Genomic DNA, 24784 nt, shown 5'->3' with positions numbered 1-24784 from the left:
TACTTTTTGGTAAAGTATCTATCTATATTAGATTTTAAATATACTTTTCCGATGTCGGATAATAAGAGTATAAATATTACGAGTAAATTAAATAAATAAATACTGGAAAATAAAGCTATTAATTTTACCTATAAATATACCTATACAAAAATAGAACGTGATTAATTAATTACTCATTAATTACATTAACTTGGCATGATATTGATTCTTTAACAAATAAATAATAGAGAAAATGAATGCCTTCATAGAATACAGTCAAAAACAATCACGCATCTAAAATCGTAATCTTTCACCTGAAGTGAAATGTTCGCAATGTGCTATGCAAATATAATCACACACTGCAAGTAGAATCACACAAAGCACGAATAATAACATAGAAATTATGGCGAACTCAAGAGCATGACGCGCGAGTTTCAATGTACGACTAAAATATAGAGAATGCAGTCATATCACTAATTTATATCCATACTTCCATACTAATAGTATGAATGCGAAAGTCAGTCTGTCTGTTCCGATTCACGGCTAAACCGCTAGACCGATTATAATGAAACTTGGTATACATGTAAAAACAAGCTAGTTTGTTTTTAAAAAATCAATCGCCACATGAATATAATGGAGGGTAATAATATAAGTGGGCGAAGCCGCGAGAAAAAGCTAGTTTTGACATTTCTAACCTGTCATTTAATAGTTCATGTAATTTTTTACAAAATTAACATGACGTAACTATTCGTGTTACTAGTATTGCAATGAAAATCAGCCTAATTGATCTAATTCATTAATCATTGATATTCGTTAATATTTCGACAACCAGTTTGAATGATTTGTTTAATTTTCGAATTATTGAGAGAAATTCTTTAAAAAATATTTTTGTGATTTGAAAACATTCGAGTCACATGGAGGCAAATTAATTCAATATTAGCTGTTCTTCTGATCTTTCCTTAATTTATACGTGCAGTGAAAGGTAACTACTTGTATTCGATTGGCCATAAAATATGCGTAAATTGATAATTAATTTTGTGATTTGGCTATTTTCCGTTCTTAAAGGACTAACTTAACTATAAGAATAAATAAGATACGCATATGCATTGTTTCTTTAATTGAAAATTATTATATTATATAGAATTATTTTAGGACAATAGATAAAATTAGAAAATACAGGATAAAAATAGGATAGCTACCTTGGGCTCCGAGGCTCAACAACGGCTGAGGAAGAAACTAGGAATACGTTCAAAAGGAAGAGAGATAATAATATCAATTTGAAAAAATGAGCAAGATACCGTATTTGATTTAATCTATCCCATAATAACTATTGATTATGTAAATTGTTTCTTCAAATCCAACATTTTTTATGCATATAATTTTGATGAGCATGACTATAACTGTCTCATAAGCTTTTAAGTTACGTAATTATTGTTAGTAACTGAAGATGCTGGATTGGAAATTGAAATAGAATTGGAAATTGTATTTTAATTGGTGGTAATGGGTATTCAAAAATCATTTATTCAGAAATCGGTCTTTCACACGTCTTATTCTAAATTAAATAATATTTACCGCCATTGCGGATTTAAAAAATATTATTCTGGTTTAATTCCGAAAGGCTATACACATTTGACACAACCCAACACATCCAGTCGTACGAGTGGATTAAACAGTGGTTAGGAGTGGACTGATAGGATAAGGCCAGAAGAAGAAAAATCGAAGAAAAAATTTGAACACATCTATGTCATTTTGTATTAACCACATATAAACTCGTGTTTAGCGTAGTCTCATTGTGGTTAAACTTGTAATGACACGTGGAAAATTATGATAAATATATAAATTAGTTGACAGTTCACGCCATACAATCAGATGTTCGTAGTTTCTTGTTTCACATGTTTCATGTTATGACCATGGGATTAGTAGGTACTCCGTACGAAGTACTTTCTAAATCAATCGTTATGACAGTTACGACAACAATCAGATATGTCTGTTCGTAGTTTCTTCTTTCACAGGTTTATTTAGGCTGTACGATGGAGCTATAGAATTTTGACAGATATGTGTGTCAATGATCTGATAACTAGAGATGCCGAAGACCGTGCAAAATGTAAAAGAAAAAGTAGCAAAGCGGATGGGTTTCGCTTAAAATAAACTGTAAAATGCTCAGATGAGAGAGAGAGAGAGATGGAGCAACAGAAAATAATGAAGTAACAAGCGCAATTTGTGGGTAAATAATCGGGGCATCTTCGGCAGGGTCCTGTGAGGTTTACATACCTGAGCGTGCAGCGCGAACTCGGCGATGAGCTGCTGCGCGTGGTGCGCGCTGGGCACGTGCAGTGTGAGCGGGGGCTCGCGCGCCGCCGTCAGCTGCAGCGACTGCGGCGCCGGCGACGTCGCACGCAGCCCGCCCAGCGGCAGCGAGCGCCGCACGGCCAGACCCGCCGGACCTACGGAAGTATAGCTTCAAGTTAGGTACTGAACGGTACTATGTATACTGTGGGGAAAAAATCTTCACTCATTAATTCATATTATAACTCCCATTTCCTATGGGGGTAGACAGAAGTTAGATATAAATACTACAAGTATTTTCCCTTATGAGGTAAACTTGACACAGTCTTGCTAAAACTCGCTTCTTCTATACTTATCACTCTCCTTAAACATTCTCGCCGGTTATCATTTAAAAAAAATTGGCGTAAAACTTATGTGGCGTCTAAAAATTATTCGCTAGAAGACCTAGGTTTGATTCCCAGACTCACAAAATATTAGAAGTTTCATACCTTTAACTCCAATAGTAACAGCACTATGCGAAACGGCAAGCACCGCACTTTCGCCAGGCGGTACCCTCGCCGCGAATAATCTCGCGAAGTAAAACGGCCAAGACCTGGCCATTTCTACGGCTTGTCTTTTGGTTTGCGTGCGCGGCGTGGCGCCATTTTGTGATCGCAGCCACGCGGCGCCTGCGCGCTTCTCACTCGTTGACATCCGGAGTGACGGCATGGAAGAATTGATGTCGTGCACTATCTGTTGTTAAAATCATATGTTATTATTTTCGTTTATTTGTTTATGTACACGTAAATATAAAATAGGCGACCAAATACAAAGGTGCTTCTTGTTTCTATAGAAATTTATTGTGAATGTCTCCAATGCACCAGAACTTTCGTTCACGGTGCAAATGTTTTTTTGCATTATATAGAGAGAGCTGGCATTATAAATACCCAAATACTATTTTTACACCTCAGAGCAATTCCAATCAATCCATCAGGGGAGACAAGAGGTCGGAAGCATAAATACCTGTAAATAGAGTAAATCCAATATGGCGGGGTCGTTGTAGGTCTCCACGGGCGTAAAGAGCTCCTTGCGCACGCGCAGCTTCCACGGCACGCGGCTGTACGTCAGGAACGACCGGTCCGACGGCAGCAGGGCCGCCGGCGCCGGCACGTCACCTAGGCATAGAATAGAATGATTCATTCGCAAAAATGGTGTGAATAATATAATTACGTAAAGCTATCACTTCTTTTATTGGTACTCCTTCTCAATACACATACGGGCAAAGGCCGTAGTGGTACATTTGTTATAATGGTTGTAAAATGGAGAAGACAAATTCATTCCATTAATACCGACAATGTTCTTAAATATAAAGATATCGATATAAAAAAACTAAAAATATAATGACACTTACGCTCGATATGTTCAGTTCGGTCCGTTACATGCGTGGACACAGAATGTCTCCTTTCCGCTTCAATCTTTCTGTCTCTTTCCTTTTGTTGCATGTGTGTTTTGAACGTGGCTCTTTCTGTCCTCTTCAAGTCCCCGTTCTCCGGTGGGAACACCACATCAGACCGCGGACTATCTCTTGCCCGACCGACCAGCATGTCTCTCGAATTTTTCCTCCCATCGAATCTCTCAAAATCGTCATAGAAAGGCGATCGCTTGCTCTCGAACGCCTCATCTACACCGTTTTCATCTCTGCGCCTCTCAGCCCTTGCTGGATGTATTTCGTAAATCTCAGATGCTTCTCTGCCGGAGAAGTTATCGCGATCCCGACGACTGTCTACACCCGACTCAGAATCCCACTCGTCCCGACCTTGGTGTCTATCTTCATTGTAACTCCTCCCAATTTCGGATTCGTCGCCCCAATCATCTCTAAGGTTCCTGGAATTTCTGTCCCGTCGATCTGACGTCAGGAAACGGGAAGCCAAGTCGTCGCGAGAAGTTTCCGACTCGTCTTTTCTCCTCGAGTTCCAGTTGGCGAGGAACGCGTGACGGTCGTCCGCTTCTCTGTTTTGATGTACTCCAAACGTGTCTCTGTCACGTCTGAGTTGAGCGAAAGTTGAAGCATCAGGGGCTGGTGGGGGTGGTGCTGGTCTGTCAGGAGGTGTTGGGGGAGATTTAGGGGGAGGAGGAGCAGGACCCGGTGGCGCTGGCGGTAAAGGCGGAGGTGGAGCATCCCAACGGCCACCACCTCCTAATTGTCGTTCTAACATTAACTTTCTGGTATCTTCCAGTTTATTTACAGTTCGAGGTGTTTCCGCAGCGGAAGATGAGCTACGGACGGAGTGGTTGGCAGTCACTCGCTCCAACCTCTGCCTCATTTCAGAACTCAGTTTAAGTTTCCCAACGCTGCCTGGAGAAGGCCTTTGCGCACCGATTTCGAAGCTTCTTCTAGCAGTTCTTTGACTTGGAGGTTCTCTACTCGGAGACACGGGCCCGTCGACCTCAAACTCCTCCCATTCGATCCCAGGAGACGCTTCAGACCGAGATCGACCTCTAGGCGGTTCGTGTTCAACGCCATTCGTTTGCGCTTGAGGTGTGATTCTTCGTTGAATCTGACGCATCTTAAATTTTGTGAAATCTTGGGTTTGGTCTTGTCCAGTCGCGTCTTTAGGCGGAGGCCATCTCCATTTGCCAATGCGTACTGTTTTCGCTCGGCCATAAGGATCCATGAAAGGACGGACTTCAGAAGGATCTGTTGCGTGTAGTGGTGGGGGCATCGGCGGAGGAGGAGGAGGGGGTGCTCCGGTCGATGAACTTTCGTTGGACTCGCGACGTGATTTGACTGATATTCTCGGCGGAGAGTGTACTTGTGCATGTACTACGGTAGATGATCTGACTGGCGAAGTTGGTTCTGATTCAGTTGGCTCCACAACTTGTCCCGCCAATAGAGTTTGCAGCGCTTGATTTTGTGCTAATAACTGTTGCTGGATTTGTAAATTTTGTGCCATTGCGCTTTGTAAGAACGCTCGTTGTAGATTTTGGTGGTACGCATTTATATCGACAGTTCCTGGTGGAGGAAGATGGAGGCCTAATGCGGCCGCTAATGCTTCAGGAGTGGTCGGCATCGTCGGTGGTAACGCCAATCCTCCATAACTTAGAGCCGAAGTATTAGCAGAGGCTGCCCTTGGCGTTGCACCACCGCCTTTAATAACTTCCGAAAGACCTTCTCCATCAGTAAGTCTCTTCAGGCTATCGTTCATGAAAATTGGATCGAAAAGGTTGGTGATATAATCATCAACAGAATCTACGCTGGATTCTTTCCTGCTAGTTTTATCTTTCTCATCTTTGCCGCCTCCTTTGATGAGTCGACCTACATCTTCACTGTCGAGTGTATTGATTTGTTCATTAAAATCACAGCTTAGAATGCTGTCGATAAACGCTGCGTAGTTCTTCCCTCCCTTGATGCTGGCTGCCAAAGAACGAGCGTCTGATAGTTCGTCTATATTTGGGTCTAGGACTGGTGAGAATAGGTCATCTAAGAATTGGTCGACATCGGAAGCTTGCGATGGCACTCGTACGCGACGCACATGCGAAGCCAAACTTGGGGCTTCTGAAGTGTCTGACATAGCTGATGATCTGGTAAAGGAAAAAATAAGTGTAATTATTATTGAACATCTAAACTGCGACTTGTAAGCGTGTGATAATGCAATATCATCTTTAAAACAAAATAGTTAATATAGTTTTAGATATTAGCGTATTCAAATAAATAATTTTGACCAATAATTATGATTTTACTTCAAGTAATAAAAATGTTTCTTTACGTTATAGGTACAAATGTACTATAACGTGTTATTTTCTTACCTAACACCTCCGAATTCTGAGCTCTTTTCGATGTAAGCGCGACTAGATTGCGAGCCGGCCGGCGCCCGCTTGCCCGCGTACTGCGACTTTATGTACCGGGACGGCACCGCTCGAGATCCCGTCCCGTATTCCATTTCCATTGCTCCTTTACTACTGGTCACACTCGGCGCGCCGCCTAACCTCTCCACCGAGTGATAGCGATCATTAAGACGAGATTGCGACAGCCCCAAATCAGCGAGCTTCGTTTGCTGAGGCACAGGGTTGTCTCCGAGCAGGTTATCCAAAGATCTGCTTCTAACTTTATCATTGTTTTGATCGAAGTATCGCTCGTTGAGAGCCGATTCCCTTGAGAGTATATCGTGGGAGGTTTTTCTAGAATAGTCGTTGTGTTTGGAAATGGCGTGAGATTCTTCACGTTCTATCTTCCAGTTGTATTCTGAAAGGCCTTCATCGATGGAATCTTGTAGTAGGCGTGGAATGCTTGGTGAACGGGATTTCGGCGGTTCAGGAGGTGGTACCTGAGGGGATAATATAATGGATATTTTAAAAATTACCTTCTGTTATACAATTTCGATCACAAATATAACTAACATAAATGAAATAGTCTTTTTCTCTGTTTCAAACTAAATCTAAATCACAACTACCAAAATCTATTTTAAAAAACGTATACAAATTTAAAATTGATCACTATTTCAGATGTCTGTAACACTGGTAGAATTACAATCTAGGACCTTGACAACGACAAAACGGGCTATTGACCAACACACCGCGTAGGTCTGTCTTCGACTGGAGGATGGAAACTCACGTGTGTTGCCGCGAAACTGGATTTCTATAATCTCAATCATTGAAGCGTGAACTGCACATTGTGTAAACTGTGCTTTAATGCATACTGTTATGTAAGGTTGGCCATTATCGCTTCAATTAAGTCGGTTTATAGCCGTTAATTGAGAATTTTTACTTTTTTTTGTACAGCTCAGGATAAAAAGTGATGGTGAAAGAATGTTTATGCATTGGAAAATTATTTAATTTATCATCGTAACTTCTGATGATTTTTAACTCTTAAAATACGCATAGTTGACAATGGGTCTCGTTTTTAGAGTGCTCAAGTAAACAGGGAACACTTTCTAGTTTTGCCATATCTGGCTGTCTCTCAGTAGTTTCGTTCAAATACTGTTCATAGAAATTGTGTTTTATTTTTGCTCTTAAGATTCAGAGGTTTAAAAATCTCATTCGATGTAAATTGTATCTCTCTGACGAGAGTTTGTGAGTATGTTTGTTATTTCTTCACGCTCAAACGGCTGCGCCAATTTGTATGAAATTTGGCTTTTAGCTAATACCTTGGAAAGTACGCGATTCCTGAAAGAACTAGTCAAGAAGTCTGATAGTAAGTGGCACTTTATAAAATAGCTAACGATACTGTATGTACATAAAACTAAAACGTAGTCAATAAAAATAATTACAGCGTATAAACAAACACAAAGACTTATAAACTGCAGCGTGTGCAGTATTATAATTATAAAAGTAATGTTTGCAGGAACAATAGTAATTTCGAAATGTGCCTATTTTTTTATTGTATGTTGTGTTTGATAACTTCGATTGTATGCAAATTGTAGTGGAAAGCATTATTATAATGTACTTATTGTAAAAGTTTGGAATGAAATAAAAAATAGTGTAATTGTTACCTGCGGCCTAGCAGCGCGGTCGTCAACCGAGGAGGCGCGGGGCGGCGGCGCCGGCGGCTGCAGGGAGGAGACGCGGGGCGCGGTCGCGCGGAGCGCCTCGCTGCGGCCGCTGGGCATCGCGCTCCATATCTCGATCTCACCCACCGCGTCTAACGCGTATTCGCAGCCCGCCCATTCTAGCAAGTAGACAGAGACAGCTATACACCCTCATTTATATACAGGGTTACTGGTATCAAACAGTACAGTAACGTTATGTAGTGGAATCGAACATAGAGTTAACGTTTTATAGAAAAGACATTAAAACTAAAAAAAAATAATTATTTATTACGTTTAGACAAAAGTCGTAGAACAAAAGATGTTAGTCTCTATGTACCTTATGCGCCTTTTGGTAGGTTATGCGGTAACCCTGTATATGTGCCATTTCGCTCATACAAGAAAGTGATATGCGTTGCGTGAAGTGACCTGACCAGTCCTTCTGGACTAAATAAAATAATAATAATTTGTGACCACAACACTTTTATTGTTCTATATCATTATCAATACACTCAAAACAAGTATAGTAAAAGTATAATTAAATGTTGTTTAATAAAAAATATAGCGCCTTGGCATGCACAAGATCGAGAGAGAGAAGGACGTGTCCTTCGCTCGGTGTTGCTATATGTCAATATACACAAATATTACTCTTGATACATCACAGTGCGTATTAGAAATACATGAGAAGAAACGAGACAGAGCGTCATCATCTGATGACGTCTTTCTCTTTGCAAATTGGTCCGGGCAGGTGCGTGGCCCAATCAACAACTCTGTATGAGATTAGCCAGATTGGCCCGGGGAGTTATATGGAAATCTTCTATCTAGCAGGTCTGTTTGGCAAAAGCATTTCTTGCAAATAGGCAGACGCATATCTTGTTATATAAAAAAATAAATATATTTTTATTATTTAAATGCGATCCAGTTGACCTCCTTTCGCTTTCCTGGGTACTGCGACTTTATGTACCTAAACTGATCTGCATTACAAATTCGTACCATGAAGTATAATAAACACTAATGCGATTGATTTCCTAAATTGAACTGCACTGTATTTGATGAAGACTTGATAGCATAATTTACCTGTTAGTTGATTGTTGTGTTCCATCGTAAGCGTCCACCCCTGCGCGTCATGTGCAATGCCGGCGGCTGACAACGCTTGGCTGGCTGCGCGGGCGCACGTCGTCCACGATTCTACGCACACGTGGTGCACTGCATCTGGATTTAAACAGGAAACATTTGTGAAAACGACAAGCTTGGGCAGCAAGCAACAAGTTTACAGGGGCGCTATAAATGAAAATGACAACTATTTTTGGATCCAAGACTGCAAACATACGTCTATATGTCTTTCGAAATGGGTATCGTTCGGAATTTGTTAATGAAATTTATTTTCACATCCAAGATGGCGGACTATTCAGCGTGGGCACGCAGCGGCGCGGCAGCTGCGACACAATCACAACAACACCAGCTACCTGTGTGGAGTGTGAGGGGCAGGGCGGGGCGGGCGTGCGTGCGGGCGGCGCGCCACTCCAGCAGCGTGGGCACGCAGCGGCGCGGCAGCTGCGACACAATCACAACAACACCAGCTACCTGTGTAGAGTGTGAGTCGTGCGTGCGGGCGGCGCGCCACTCCAGCAGCGTGGGCACGCAGCGGCGCGGCAGCTGCGACACAATCACAACAACACCAGCTACCTGTGTAGAGTGTGAGGGGCAGGGCGGGGCGGGCGTGCGTGCGGGCGGCGCGCCACTCCAGCAGCGTGGGCACGCAGCGGCGCGGCAGCTGCGACACAATCACAACAACACCAGCTACCTGTGTAGAGTGTGAGGGGCAGGGCGGGGCGGGCGTGCGTGCGGGCGGCGCGCCACTCCAGCAGCGTGGGCACGCAGCGGCGCGGCAGCTGCGACACAATCACAACAACACCAGCTACCTGTGTAGAGTGTGAGGGGCAGGGCGGGGCGGGCGTGCGTGCGGGCGGCGCGCCACTCCAGCAGCGTGGGCACGCAGCGGCGCGGCAGCTGCGACACAATCACAACAACACCAGCTACCTGTGTAGAGTGTGAGTCGTGCGTGCGGGCGGCGCGCCACTCCAGCAGCGTGGGCACGCAGCGGCGCGGCAGCTGCGACACAATCACAACAACACCAGCTACCTGTGTAGAGTGTGAGGGGCAGGGCGGGGCGGGCGTGCGTGCGGGCGGCGCGCCACTCCAGCAGCGTGGGCACGCAGCGGCGCGGCAGCTGCGACACAATCACAACAACACCAGCTACCTGTGTAGAGTGTGAGGGGCAGGGCGGGGCGGGCGTGCGTGCGGGCGGCGCGCCACTCCAGCAGCGTGGGCACGCAGCGGCGCGGCAGCTGCGACACAATCACAACAACACCAGCTACCTGTGTAGAGTGTGAGGGGCAGGGCGGGGCGGGCGTGCGTGCGGGCGGCGCGCCACTCCAGCAGCGTGGGCACGCAGCGGCGCGGCAGCTGCGACACAATCACAACAACACCAGCTACCTGTGTAGAGTGTGAGGGGCAGGGCGGGGCGGGCGTGCGTGCGGGCGGCGCGCCACTCCAGCAGCGTGGGCACGCAGCGGCGCGGCAGCTGCGACACAATCACAACAACACCAGCTACCTGTGTAGAGTGTGAGGGGCAGGGCGGGTCGGGCGTGCGTGCGGGCGGCGCGCCACTCCAGCAGCGTGGGCACGCAGCGGCGCGGCAGCTGCGACACAATCACAACAACACCAGCTACCTGTGTAGAGTGTGAGGGGCAGGGCGGGGCGGGCGTGCGTGCGGGCGGCGCGCCACTCCAGCAGCGTGGGCACGCAGCGGCGCGGCAGCTGCGACACAATCACAACAACACCAGCTACCTGTGTAGAGTGTGAGTCGTGCGTGCGGGCGGCGCGCCACTCCAGCAGCGTGGGCACGCAGCGGCGCGGCAGCTGCGACACAATCACAACAACACCAGCTACCTGTGTAGAGTGTGAGGGGCAGGGCGGGGCGGGCGTGCGTGCGGGCGGCGCGCCACTCCAGCAGCGTGGGCACGCAGCGGCGCGGCAGCTGCGACACAATCACAACAACACCAGCTACCTGTGTAGAGTGTGAGTCGTGCGTGCGGGCGGCGCGCCACTCCAGCAGCGTGGGCACGCAGCGGCGCGGCAGCTGCGACACAATCACAACAACACCAGCTACCTGTGTAGAGTGTGAGGGGCAGGGCGGGGCGGGCGTGCGTGCGGGCGGCGCGCCACTCCAGCAGCGTGGGCACGCAGCGGCGCGGCAGCTGCGACACAATCACAACAACACCAGCTACCTGTGTAGAGTGTGAGTCGTGCGTGCGGGCGGCGCGCCACTCCAGCAGCGTGGGCACGCAGCGGCGCGGCAGCTGCGACACAATCACAACAACACCAGCTACCTGTGTAGAGTGTGAGGGGCAGGGCGGGGCGGGCGTGCGTGCGGGCGGCGCGCCACTCCAGCAGCGTGGGCACGCAGCGGCGCGGCAGCTGCGACACAATCACAACAACACCAGCTACCTGTGTAGAGTGTGAGGGGCAGGGCGGGGCGGGCGTGCGTGCGGGCGGCGCGCCACTCCAGCAGCGTGGGCACGCAGCGGCGCGGCAGCTGCGACACAATCACAACAACACCAGCTACCTGTGTAGAGTGTGAGTCGTGCGTGCGGGCGGCGCGCCACTCCAGCAGCGTGGGCACGCAGCGGCGCGGCAGCTGCGACACAATCACAACAACACCAGCTACCTGTGTAGAGTGTGAGGGGCAGGGCGGGGCGGGCGTGCGTGCGGGCGGCGCGCCACTCCAGCAGCGTGGGCACGCAGCGGCGCGGCAGCTGCGACACAATCACAACAACACCAGCTACCTGTGTAGAGTGTGAGGGGCAGGGCGGGGCGGGCGTGCGTGCGGGCGGCGCGCCACTCCAGCAGCGTGGGCACGCAGCGGCGCGGCAGCTGCGACACAATCACAACAACACCAGCTACCTGTGTAGAGTGTGAGGGGCAGGGCGGGGCGGGCGTGCGTGCGGGCGGCGCGCCACTCCAGCAGCGTGGGCACGCAGCGGCGCGGCAGCTGCGACACAATCACAACAACACCAGCTACCTGTGTAGAGTGTGAGGGGCAGGGCGGGGCGGGCGTGCGTGCGGGCGGCGCGCCACTCCAGCAGCGTGGGCACGCAGCGGCGCGGCAGGCCGGCCGCGCGCGCCTCGGCCGCGCCGGCCGCGCCTAGCAGCCGCAGCAGCTGAGCTCGGAAGCGGCTCGGCGCGCGCTCCGACACGAAGCGGACTAGGTATCTGAAAGATAACGTTCCCTTATTATTACTTCCTGGTCGGAGTCGCCAGGGAAAGGGCTAACGGTCCTCTCAAAACTATTTCAGAACGTTACCCTAAATAACCCATCGCACATCCCACATACATCGAATATATTGCTGGATCTCATCTTAAAATGATACAGTAACAACGCAGAATACTTGTCCAAGAACAATATTAACAAGATAACCGCCAACGTCTACCGTAAAATGTGGTCACAACAAATAGTACTCGTACTAGCGTACGTACAACTACTCCCAAATTTCAAGGTTCTATGTAGTTCGTCAGTAGCTGGGATCAGACTCACTTGTGTAGCGGCACCGGAGCCTGGAACGCAGCCAAGCAGTGCGCCATCAGCTGCCACACTCGGTCAGCGGCAGGTCCAGCCCCACTGGCCTGGTTGCACAGCTGGACCAGGATCTCGTCCCGGAGCAAGCGGGACTGAAGCCCGCGGGACGCTATGTAATCCGCTAGCACCTGGGACCCGATTAAAAAAGTTAACGTACATTACATATGGCAATGTTCTTCTCGTTCTCATGTTAGTGTTTTTTCGGTTTCCTGCCAGGAACTGCTTAATATGACAATGCTGTTATGTAATATTGGTCCAATTACAAGTAATCTACAATATGTTACAGTATTAGTGGACCTTGGGCTCCGATGATTAACGGTTGCGGAAGAAAACCGGGAGAAAGAGATGAACAACGAAGAGATTTATTTTTGTCTATTTAAAATAGAATGCCTAAAAATATCGGTGAATTTGACAATGACAAAAACTGAAGATTTCAAAATTATGGTAAGGCAGTGGTGTACAGAATATTTGATAGCACTATTTTATTTCATTATCTGTGTTTTTACCTTCTGTCTCGCTTCATCACCAGCAGCAGATTCATCGCACCATCTCAGAATCAGCTTGAATGTAGCTACTGCATCGTTGAAATCTTGATCCCTATAAAATACAATATGTATTTAGTGTAAAAGTCACAAATTATAAAGCACTAGTGAAGTAAAAACAAAGGCTGGAAGAAATTGCATTTACAAGAAGTGCGCCTTTTTGCTCATTATATAGATTACAGTCTCTTGTTGCAATTGCAAATACTAAAGGTGGGTTGCAACGTTAAATTTTATGTTAACATGCACAGAAAAACGAAAAGTACGCCATTTTGTACAAACGTCAGCGGCGCGCCGGTTAAAATCAACGTCAATTTTGACGGTGCAACTCAAAGCAAATCTTCTAGAATTTCTTATAGAGTGTATCGTTCAATGGTGAGACAATACAAGTTAAGATTGGTTGATTAACACCCTTTGTTGTCAGCCAACAGGACACAGCGCCCTCATATAATTTCTTTCGCCCTTTCTTGACATACAACTTAAACATGTATTAACTTATGTATGCTACAATAAAAAGTTGACCCATTTATATAATGTGACAAAATAATATGTCAAGGATCGACACTCTATAGTTGATCTATCTATAAACACCATACCTGACGGCAGCTTTAGACAAGAATGGTCTTGTGATGGGATGTTTCTTAGGGCTGAGTTGGCCGCCGTCCGCGAAGTACACGGAGCTGAACTTGGAGAAGGCGAACTGCTGCAAGTCACGCGGGAGCTGGATGCACTCCTCTTCTGAGTACACGTCGCCTGCCACCTGGTGGGTGAATTATAAACTAGTTTTATTATTGAAATTAATATAATCAATCATTAACAAACTGTAGCCCGCACTCGCCCTAGGTGCCTATGTTTGACTTCGGGTCATTAAACCATTGGACCGATTTCATAAAAGTGGGCCCAGTGGTTTATACTTGAAAGCGTGACAGACAGAAAGACAGGCTTTCGCATTTATAATATTAGTACAGATGAGCATATCACACATGTTTAACATACATGAAAATTTAACATTCTTGAATTGGCACAAAATTGCAAAATACACTAATCCGTCATAAAAAAAGGGATACAAGTGACTAAACGCTAAATGTCATTTAATAATAAATTGTTTTATGAAGCTATTTTATCAACGTTACCAGAAAAATAAATTACCTTCGCCAGGTTCCTCTCAGAATGTGGTGGTTGCCACTCATCGATTTTGGACAATATGAAAGCAAGCTCCGCGGGCACTTCTAGCACTTGGAGGCTCTCTGCCTTCGCTTTCTGTGCTTTTTGTTCGGCTGCTCGACGTCTGTAACAATTTCATTACGATTTAGCAAAAACTTCCCATTTTGTTTCCATAACTTTCAATTCATAATCGGATACAAAATGGCCATTCGAAAATCATATTCTTAAGCAGTTGAATGATTTCATCTACATGCATTTTGGATGATAAATAAGTGTGTACACTCACTTAGCGGCGGCTTGCTGCGCTTCGAGCCTCCTCTGATGCTGCTCCTTGAGTTTGGAGAAGCGTCGCCGAGCGCGGCGGCCGCGCAGCAGCGCCTGCGCGCGCAGCACGCCGCGCCGCGCCGTCAGGAAGCGGCGGCGCGCGTGTGCGCCGCGCCACCACGACTGGATGGCCACAGCCGACTGACGCATTTGGCGGTAGCGTTTCCTGGCCAACGGGAAATTATTTCTTTACGTATATTCCAGACAATGATTGTGAAACTGTAGTTTTATATGTAATGTTTTGTGTTTGAGTTTATTCATTACAAACAAAAACAAAAAGAAACTAAAATACAATTTTTCTCTTTTTTAATATTAGTGTGGAAATATGTATGACAGATACAAATATAAGGCCGCGTTATAGTGGGTACTTAACGAGCAGTGGGCAGTGTTACCTGGCGAGGAACCCGCGCGCGCGCGCCTGCAGTGTGGTGGCGGCGGCGCGCAGCTTGTCGGCGCGCGCGCGCTCCAGCGCGCGGTGCAGCGCCTCGCGCACGAACACGCGCGCCGCGCCCAGCTGGTAGTCCGCGCCGACTACAACAATACAGCGGGTTAACTTCGATATAGGCGGACACGACAGTTTAATGAGATTTATACAGTTTTTTCACGGCCGTGCTGAAGGCAAAATAGCCGCCAAAGTTGTCGTAAACCCCAGACTTATACGCAAACTCATCACCACAGTTTAATTAGATTCATACATTTGGTCGACGGTGTTGCTATAAAAAGCGAAACAGCCGCCAACAAAATACGTTGACGTTACATACATATAAAAAATGCGCTGAAAAAAAAAAATTCTGCCAAAGTCTATATATTTTAGTCCAATTATATAAAGCATTTAATAAAACTATACAATTTTTTATACACTTCGTTATTGCTTTTAATGTATTTATTAATGTTATTTTAGCCATATTTTTCTTAAATTTACTGCCTAGACTACACAAATGATCAAAGAAAACTATTCCAAACACATTAATAGCAGACAGATCTTTCTATTATACCAAGACGCGAGGAGAGACAATGTGTTAATAGCATATTGATAGCATAAGTCATATCATATAGTCATATCATCTAAATAGTTATATCATATTTTAATAATAAGCTGTCATAATCAAAACCAAGTGATGTATGTCTTAAACTTGTATTAATGGTGTTGGGTGGTGGTTGGATGCCGAGAACACAGAGTTAAGTGGGGTTTCGCAACTGATGCTTTGTGTGACAGTGGATCAGTCCAATCCATATCTCATCTGTTGTCTTGCTTGCTCAAACTGTGCCTTCTCCTGCTCCATAGAAAACCTATGACATGACGGTATTGACAAGTAATTGCTGTGGCTATTTACTGATCTAAATTAATATAATATGTTTGCTATTTCGACTCGAAAAGAAGATACGTTTTAATTGCTTTAAAATTCAAATAAATGATTCTTACCCGCTCCTGTGGGAGGCATTTCCGCTAATATGGAGTTGCATATCTCTCTGTACGGAGTCGAACGTGGTGGAGTCGATTTCAGCAAGTATCTGAAAGATATATATATTCATTTTAAACAAGGATTTTTTAAATTAAATTGGGTTATAAACGCTTCTTCTTCACCTTCGCTTTGGAAGTCGACAGTAGACTTAGTTTCAGGTAATATTTTGACATCTATAAGAGTTATATCATTTTAAATTGAATAAAGAATTCGAACATGTAATTATGGAATCTATTGAGGAAAAGTTACCTGTATCTATCAACGAAGTTATGGAAGGGTATCCTGATCGGGTAGCCGGTTTGCCGTATCTTGATGGTGTCTAACATTCCAGTGTAACGGAGCTGAGCCAGCACGCACGGCATGTCGAACTTGAGCGGAGACTTGTCCGTGTTGGGCTTGATGCAGCGCACGAACCAGGGGTTGCAGCGCGACATGGACTCCAGGAGCTGGTGCAGGCTGTCCGAGAACCTGGTGGAATGTAAGTAGGTTACAGTTTCTTCTCGTCTTCTTCGTTACAAAACATACAAAGTACACATATAATTATTCATCAGTTCAGCCACAATAAGTTGACAGCTGGACATAAAGTCTCTGCCTGTCTTCCTGCGTGTCCAGCGCTGCGCTTGCCGGCAAACGGCCGCTATATTACTCCTTTACATATTATAAGACAAGGTCCCCTGCCGCGCCTGTCTGTCTGTTCACAATAAACTACTGTATGGATTTTCATGCGGTTTTTACCAATAGATATTGTGATTCCTGTGGAAGGTGTAGGTGTAAAATTTATTATGTTTTTACTTGAGTGAAAGCGGGACGGATCGCTAGTATAAATGTAATATATCGCCATATAGTAAACTCATTTTGATTTTGCCAAATCCATCCCCACATGAGATCAGTCGGCTAATTCATAAGTTGACTATTGCAGTTTGAAACAATTTGTTTTTATTTTATTTAGCTACAGGGCCAGTCCTCTATAAGGCACTTGTCTTGTATCTTCTTACCTAGCTGCCACCGTGGGAGTCCTCGGCTTCATAGTGACGAATCTGCCATTAGCTCCTCTGGGTAAAGTTTTGTTGGCATCGTGCTGGGCCCGCAACTGCGCCGACATCTCGGCCACCAGGGGCACCTCGCTGCTGCAGAGTAGTTCCAGCACGTCCCCGCGGAGAGCGTCCCGGTTCTTGTCCAGGAACCCCTCCACGTTGTACCACACTTGGCCTGCGTAGTGTTTTATCTGGAAGGTTAAGATTCTGTTCAATTAGTATGTCCGGTTTTACAATACCTAAATTTAAATTGCTGCTTTGTAAAAAGAAAAACTAAATTTAATAGTTACTTTATATCTTCACAAAAACACACGGCATAGCAGACAAATCACACAGATTGAGCTAGCGCCAAAGTAAGTTCGAGACTTGTGTTATGGGATACTAACTTAACGATAGTATATTTTATGTTTTCCATTTTTCCTACCAGCCATTTAGCGTCGAAGCCCAGGGCCAGCTTTCCTACTTTTTCGTCGACTTTCCTAGTTATCAGACTTTGTGATGACCTTTTATTTATGTGTAGCTGTCTGTAGGTTTTACTCTTAAAAAAATATACAAATCGGCAAGAAAGTACTGAGAAATGTTTTAGAGGAAATGTTTTAATTTGGCTATAATTAGCTCGTTGTCTTTGTCTGTTCATTGTCTATGGATCAAGCATTACAAACTGTAGTGGTGGATACTGACTCCAAACTCGCTGGCGCCGAGCCTGGGCCTGGAGTACAGCTCATTGAGGGCGTGGTTGTAATGACACTTCTCCAGGAATGAGGCGTCAGACGCGCGCGGGAAGTTGCTCTCGTCGTCCAGCAGGTGCAGGATGCCCACTGGCTTCTTGCTTAGCAACTGGATCACTGTAAATGAGACCGGAGAATTGAGTCATCTCTGTATTTTGTATACTAATGAATATGTAAAGATACAGTTTTTTTTTACTTTTAATTACTGTTTTCGCTTCTACAGAATGATTTTTACCACCTGCCACCGCGCTAGATAAATAAGATTTCGATACAATACTTTTATATAACTGTGAAATGCTAGCGTTTTCTCGGGTTGTCTAAAATAATGTGGTGTGTGTGTGTATTTTCTCGAAATCTGGTGAACTGGGTACGATTCACTTTACAATATTAATTTGACTAACATAAATTTGATTGAGAAAAAAACTATATTTAAGAACTAAATAAATAGAACCAGTAATAATTACCCGGAGAGTTATCATTCCATGTTAAGTTGGACCACTCCAGTCTCTCTTTCTGGTATTCCTGCTGCTCCAGCTTGAAGATGTGCTTATTGAAGTAATGCTGCAGAGTTTCGTTCGCGTAATTAATACAAAGCTGCTCGAACGAATTCTCTTCCAAGTCTTCGAAGCCGAAGATGTCAAGGAGAGATATTCGGTGAGCGTCGTGTAGTCCTGCGCGGTGGACTATCGAGTTTATTCGAAGGACCAGCCAGTTGAATAGCGAAGAGTATAAAGCCTTAGCAAACGCATCTCGGGCGTCTAAAGCCTGGTCTATGGGCAGTGGAGACCTCATTCTTTCAGCTCTAGCGGCAGTCACTCTCGTAGTCAGTGCTCTCGCTAATGCCTCTGCGGGCACTTTCAATAAATGCGCCGCCCAACGCACCTCAGCACCCCCTCCTAATTGCACTCCCTCTTGACCATGACGTAATTGCCTCCTGTGAAAGTACACATTGCCCAGGTGTAACACCGCAGCCAGTACTCTAATAATATCTTCTCTTTCCGAGTCCCCTATCCCGAGGACTTGCATGGCACCACATAAAGCTGACCAATCGGCGCCAGCGCCGGCTCCTCCAGAATCACCACCTTGATTTAAGTAGAAGTAATGCTCCGCGGTCAATAAACCGCGAGTCCGTCTCTGTTCCTCGTCTAACCCAGCGAGCAATTCATAAAACACGTGATAATTCCTCTCGCCCGGTGACTGTGTGACTATTCTGGACTTTTCTAGAAGATAATGAGCAACTCTCGCGCCAGCTAAAGCGCCATCTTTGAAGTAAAGTTCGAGTAGTTTACCAAAGCGACTAGAATTGTGATTTTTTGGCGTTCTGGCGTTGCCAAAGGCTTCTAATAATGGGGCTGCTTCTAAGATTTGTTCAGAGACAGGAGCTCTCCCAGGGGGCGCTGGGGCCACTGCGGCGAGAAACTGGACGGCTAGCTTCGTGGACTCTGTTTTGCCTGCTCCTGACTCGCCGGAGATGAGTATGGCTTGAGGCTGAGGTAGAGATGCGCGCGCAGCGGCGGCTATGGCAAACAGGTGGGGAGGAAGATCGCCCAGGGCTTCCGCTGCGTGGTACCTGGAAAATTGATTAAAAGTTATGAATTTATAAATGGTTTGATAGCTTTGAATAATATGAGTAAGGTGATCTCATCCGTGGGTAAACAAAAACTGGAAAAAGACAAAAACAAATGAGTTTGCCCTGGACTTCGAACCGATACCCGGGTAAACTAGCTAGAAACCTAGATTACTGGATCATCCGTAAATCAGTGAAAGTGTTGCTATTTAAAATGTATAATATTTATTTGAAAGTTGGGTTTTATCTAACAGTTATTTAAAATAATTATACGCTGAAATTAGAAAGAATCACTTCAGAAAAAACTCACGTAATTGAATTAACTTTTTGGTAACAACAAAAACAGTTCTTTATTCACTTTTTTTGCAAGATTTGTTTTTAGAAGTTTTCAACACTCTTTTTATAATGTGTTTTTTGAATGTGTTTCTAGTAATTTAAAGTAGTACTTGTCAATAAATGAACTTTATAACTAATTGAAAATAGTTAATTCATTTATAAGGAAAACCAGGTTCATCTTGATCTGTCTTTTAAAAGGGTAGTAAAATGTCAAAATAGAAGGGTACTGAAACAGAAGGTCTAATAAAAATTTAATTACCTTGCTTTATGAAAGACTCACTAGTCGAAATTAATTGTTTTCGTTGAAATAGAAATATAATAAATAACTGCCCTGATGAAAGACAATGACAAGGTCCGAATGAAAGGACTTTTACCTCTTTAGTCTATTACAACTAGGCAGCTTCCAGTATGAAACTGGAATATTTATACACAAACATTACCCTTGTTTGTATCTCAGTTTCAGATACCACAACAGAGCTGCCTCGTGGAAGACTCAAAGGCGGGTAAACAAAAAGAGGAAATAAAGGAAATATGCCCCATGAAAAAGATAATCAAACCGTTCAAAAACAATGAAGAACCATACCTCCTAGCAGTCTGCAGTCCATACAACGCATCGACGGGTCTGTAAGGGTTGACAGCCACCAGGATGGAACCAGCGTATGTATAGATCAATCCCTGCTCGTATCTCAGTTTCAGGTTCCACAATAGGGCTGCCTCGTGCAGGTCGTGGAGGCGGGTCATGTCGTCCACACCAGTGGGGCCGAGCTCCTCTCGCGGCCATACTGGATCGCCTTCCTCTTCGCCATTGCCCATTTGGAGGGCAAAGGTTTGTTGCTGGAACAATAGAAATAATGTTTATTAGAACCAATTAAACTTTTTGTCTTTTTCTGTTTGGTCTTTGACAGGCATAGAATATTGTTAACTTCTGAAGTTGTGCAATAAAATAATAATTGATTAATTAGAATAAAAATAAAGATGTTTTATTGGTCTGGTGATGTCCCACTGTTGGGCAAAGGAAAATTAAAATATATCTTTGCATGGTATATCAGTTTAGCAAAGATATACAACGGCTTCAAAAGATCTCAAACGAGCACGAATCAACAACCTAACAAACCAGGACAGTCCTGTTGCCGTAGAACGAGGAGAGCCAATCCTAATGGAATCTGGAATATATTGTATGTAGAAAAAGATACTATTATATATCAGATATACTATGCAAAGTTACATCCTATCATATATGCCAAGTGATATATTAGCAACGTATATAGATTTTCCTATGCGTTGCACGTATCTGTTCGTTAACGCATGCGCTAATGAGGGTCACATAGCAGGATCTCGATAATCGACGCGTGATTGCCGGTTACACGAAACTGATTAGGCTAGCTTACACGGGTGAGGTTGACTGCTTCATACTAGTGGTACAAATAAGTCAGAAATTTAAACCAGCCCCGCAATCACTTGGCTAGCGCTAGTGGATCTTTGGTAGACGTTTTTCTTACAGAATGCAAATTTGCAAGTCATCTCATACTCATATTTGTCAAAATTCCGGAATGAGTTTAGTTCAACTCGCCGACGCTCCCGCAAGTGTAGCGCTAGTGTTCGAGTGAGTTTTACAGAATGCAAATTAGCCATATCCGCGCGGAATCCGACGTGAGTTTTTTGACGTCTCTTACAGTTAAAACATTCTGACAAGTCGAGTTTGTGCGAAGTGGAAAAGAGAATGAACCTCCTAAGCTACAACAGAAAGGCCATTTAATAGAAAAATAAGTAAAACTTTTCTTTCTTTAAGATCAATAAGCTTAAGACACAGCCAACCTCAACGTGGATGTTGGATGCATCTCTCTAAAATTTGATATTGAAAATTGAATTGCAAACCCGCGTTAGGCCTCTGTTCCAGCGACAGATTGAAAAGTAATTCTGATCATTAATAGATTTGTGTTCAGTAAGTTAGAGTGGAGTCAATGATTGATTTCATGTTTGCTAACGCCACGTAAGATCACTGCTGGAAACGGTATCCCTTTCTAAAATGGTTTGCATAGCAGAAACTCAAGCTAGATTATCTTAACTATCCTGTATATTGGCTATATGAGCACAGGGTTCTTAATCTTTCTGCAAATCAAATACAAATGAGTGACAGTCACTATTGTTTTAAAATTGGGTACAGGCGAGTTAATCTTACGCCATTAATATGTGTAATATATGTATGATCACGATCACACTCGTGTAATCTAGGCAATAGATGCAAAAACCTTTCACCACGATCACTCAATCGAATACCGACTAGAACCCATTAAAAACAGTGACCAATCCATTGCGCATTGTTAATAAAACATCGAAAGATTTGCACGAAGTCAGCGAGCTATGAAATGGAATGAATAGAAGTGGTGTCGATAGTGAAATGTTCCCATTGCAGGTCACAGAAGATGGTCTGATACCAATTGTTTTGTTATGTCAGACTTGCGCGTCAACTATAATAATTTTCCGGTGGTTGCAGTTTTATGCCATTTCGTTATACCTTTGAGAAGTAAGCCAGATTTTGTAATTGTAATAGTAAATGAAGTGAACAATAGTGAATATTTTACATAATTTGTAATCATCATTAAAGACGATACTGCAAATGTTTTAATTATGCAAATGGTCTGGGTAAAGATGAATGTTGAATTGAATGGGCTTATTTGAATAGTAAACACATTATTTTGTACGCCTACGTTACGCATAACTATCTTTTTGAGCGAAATGTGTCAACGACTCGTTTCATTAGATTAAATAGCCGTTATTATTGCTAAAAATCGTAGCGTTTGAAATAGCATTATACGAAACTTGGATACCTACGAAATGTGTTGAATTTAATTTTATCGAGTCACAACCACCACTTGGAGATATTTAAAAAAATATTTCACAGATTCGGTCGGTAACTATAGGTTCATACAGTTTTTCCTTTAAAAATCAATTCATCATAGATTCTTATTATCAGTAACTAATAGCGGAATGATAACAGAAGAAAGTACATAGTTAACTAGGAAACAAATGAAATCAATTACATTATTCACAAGCACGTTCAAGCACAAATCCTTCAAACAGGGGACAGACATCTGCCGTCTCTTTCTCGTCTTCATGCCTCCATACAGTCTCGCACTCGCGGACCTAGGTATCCCCATCGCCATCTTCTTCTTCAAGGTGACCGGGGCACTGTGCCTAGTTCTCTGCCTGGTGGCGTGGCAGTCGCAGGACGAGCATGAAGCCGAGGACTGACAGTCTTCGGGGGAACTGCGCGGAGTTGGCGCGAAACGGACGCGCATTTAAAAAAATCGCTCATTAAATGCCTTTCATAACTACTCGCCCTGACGATCAATGTTCAAACTGCTTCAAACTATAGCCTATTTATCAAGCCGTATCCAAATTTCCTACTGTCTTGACGATTAAAAGCTGGACATTTGTGACAAAAATATGATGTTATGATACATTGCTGAATATCACCTAAATAATGCTATTGAAATGTTTGGCGCTGGACTTATCAACAGCATCTCTTCTTGATTAATTATGATCTCTTGATTAATTTATCGATTCATTGCGTGTGTTCGTGTCTGCATAATAACCTCATAAATAAGCAACTGATTCATCTGTCTAATTAACAAATGTGTTTTATTATTTATGAGTACAAAATCATCACAACAACATTAGATTACATGTACATTGAAATCAAAATTTTCACACATAAAGCAAATCTTAATCCCTTTAGAGTTGTAACACCACGGTAACTTTCACAATTAGTACAGCATAATTTCTCCTAATTTCACTGTGAGCGGTGCGCATGCGCCGCTAGCCCGGTGCAACTGATTGCAGATTGCAATGCACTCAATAAGCTATAACTGTTATGCGCTGAGGATAACGGGTAGCTGACCACATCAAGTGATTCTGGCAGTGGACTGAGGGGCGGGGAAAGTGCAAGCGTTAATGATCTGAATTCATTACATAATTAATTTTCTTCCACGTTCTTTTAAATAGCTTGTAACCTAAAATAACCTACCCATGGAGGCGCCATTACACTTTTTACGCCAACAAGCGATGTCGTCCTTCTAGAATTAGGTTTATTCGTAACTAGCGGCCCGTCCGGGCTTCGCTCGGGTAAAAACATTACAACGCATGAAAATCCTACCAGTAGTTTTTTAGTTTTTTTATCGCGAACAGACAGACAGACGCGGCAGAGGACTTTGTTTTATAATATGTAAGGCGTAAGGATAATTTGTTTTAAAAGGATAATTGTGTTGATAATTGTTTGTGTATTTGGAAAATATTGGACGTAACCCCATCAGGGTCCACCAGATGGAAAGCGGTCACCACAACCTTTAACACTTTAGATTTTAGATAAAAGATACGAAAGCATCTGGCTGGTATGTTGATTTTGCTAACATTCGCACACGACTTGTAAGTATAACCATCATACTTACAAGTCGTTTGTGGATGGGAGTAAAATCAACATACCATACCATACAGGTATGCTACATACATATACATACTTTTGTATTTTCATACTCAATCAAAGTTTTGTATTATGGTAGGTGATAACCCTTAGATTATAGAAAACAATACTTTGTGTTAACAATTATAGTTTATTATTTTTAATTAGTTTTATTTTTTAAAAGAAATTATTAAGTACATAAGGGTTATTAAAGATAAATAAAAATTGAAAAAAGAAATAAATGAATGTGCAATGTGTGATATTTGATTATTGAAAGTTATTGACCATACCAGGCTCGCATACCTTTAGTAGTGTTTCACTTCACATTGCTTGCATTCTATTCGTCGACCTTGCAACAACCTTCCTCGGCGAATGCCTCCCTAGTGAGGATATAAGCTAACTAGTTTTGACAACAAACCTGTTTTTTTTTCTATTATTTTTTTCTTTCTATTAATATAAGAGCCTTTGAACAGACACCAAAATAATAATTAGTAATCTAACCTCTGAATCTTAAAAATAAAACACTATATTTTGTATTAATTTTTTATTATCGGAAAAACACTGGAAATTAATTGACTTATGTACATGTTCTTATACTATACTTAGTGATGAATTGCGCTACATCTCAAAAGAATACGTTGTTTTGTTATGAATAAAATACAAACAATACAAACAAACAGTACAACCGCGGAGCAAGGCTATAAAATTCTCTCACGGACGAATACAATTGAATAAACTCAAAGTGACAAAATGCACAGTTAGGCT

General features: G+C 43.8%; 1 protein-coding gene across 1 annotated transcript in view; it reads right to left on the bottom strand.

Annotated features, from left to right (window-relative positions):
• The window catches only part of Myo10A (Myosin 10A), a 101985-nt gene that overhangs the window by 42375 nt on the left and 34826 nt on the right, over positions 1 to 24784 (bottom strand). Inside the window, exons 3-22 of the mRNA XM_053752046.2 lie at positions 20144 to 20394; positions 18122 to 19227; positions 17611 to 17774; positions 16891 to 17120; positions 16145 to 16363; positions 15856 to 15944; positions 14825 to 14963; positions 14395 to 14598; positions 14094 to 14232; positions 13541 to 13704; positions 12912 to 13002; positions 12364 to 12533; positions 11851 to 12041; positions 8844 to 8978; positions 7734 to 7909; positions 6052 to 6569; positions 3656 to 5826; positions 3268 to 3419; positions 2754 to 2997; positions 2251 to 2423 (exon numbers count right to left, since the gene is read on the bottom strand). Coding sequence (XP_053608021.1) covers positions 2251 to 2423; positions 2754 to 2997; positions 3268 to 3419; positions 3656 to 5826; positions 6052 to 6569; positions 7734 to 7909; positions 8844 to 8978; positions 11851 to 12041; positions 12364 to 12533; positions 12912 to 13002; positions 13541 to 13704; positions 14094 to 14232; positions 14395 to 14598; positions 14825 to 14963; positions 15856 to 15944; positions 16145 to 16363; positions 16891 to 17120; positions 17611 to 17774; positions 18122 to 19227; positions 20144 to 20394 — 6726 coding nt within the window. The remainder of the gene's footprint in view (positions 1 to 2250; positions 2424 to 2753; positions 2998 to 3267; positions 3420 to 3655; positions 5827 to 6051; positions 6570 to 7733; positions 7910 to 8843; positions 8979 to 11850; positions 12042 to 12363; positions 12534 to 12911; positions 13003 to 13540; positions 13705 to 14093; positions 14233 to 14394; positions 14599 to 14824; positions 14964 to 15855; positions 15945 to 16144; positions 16364 to 16890; positions 17121 to 17610; positions 17775 to 18121; positions 19228 to 20143; positions 20395 to 24784) is intronic.

This window comes from Plodia interpunctella, chromosome 11 (genome assembly GCF_027563975.2).
Source record: "Plodia interpunctella isolate USDA-ARS_2022_Savannah chromosome 11, ilPloInte3.2, whole genome shotgun sequence".
Classification (NCBI taxonomy): Eukaryota; Metazoa; Arthropoda; class Insecta; order Lepidoptera; family Pyralidae; genus Plodia; species Plodia interpunctella.
This window is presented reverse-complemented; position numbering and strand designations above follow the sequence as displayed.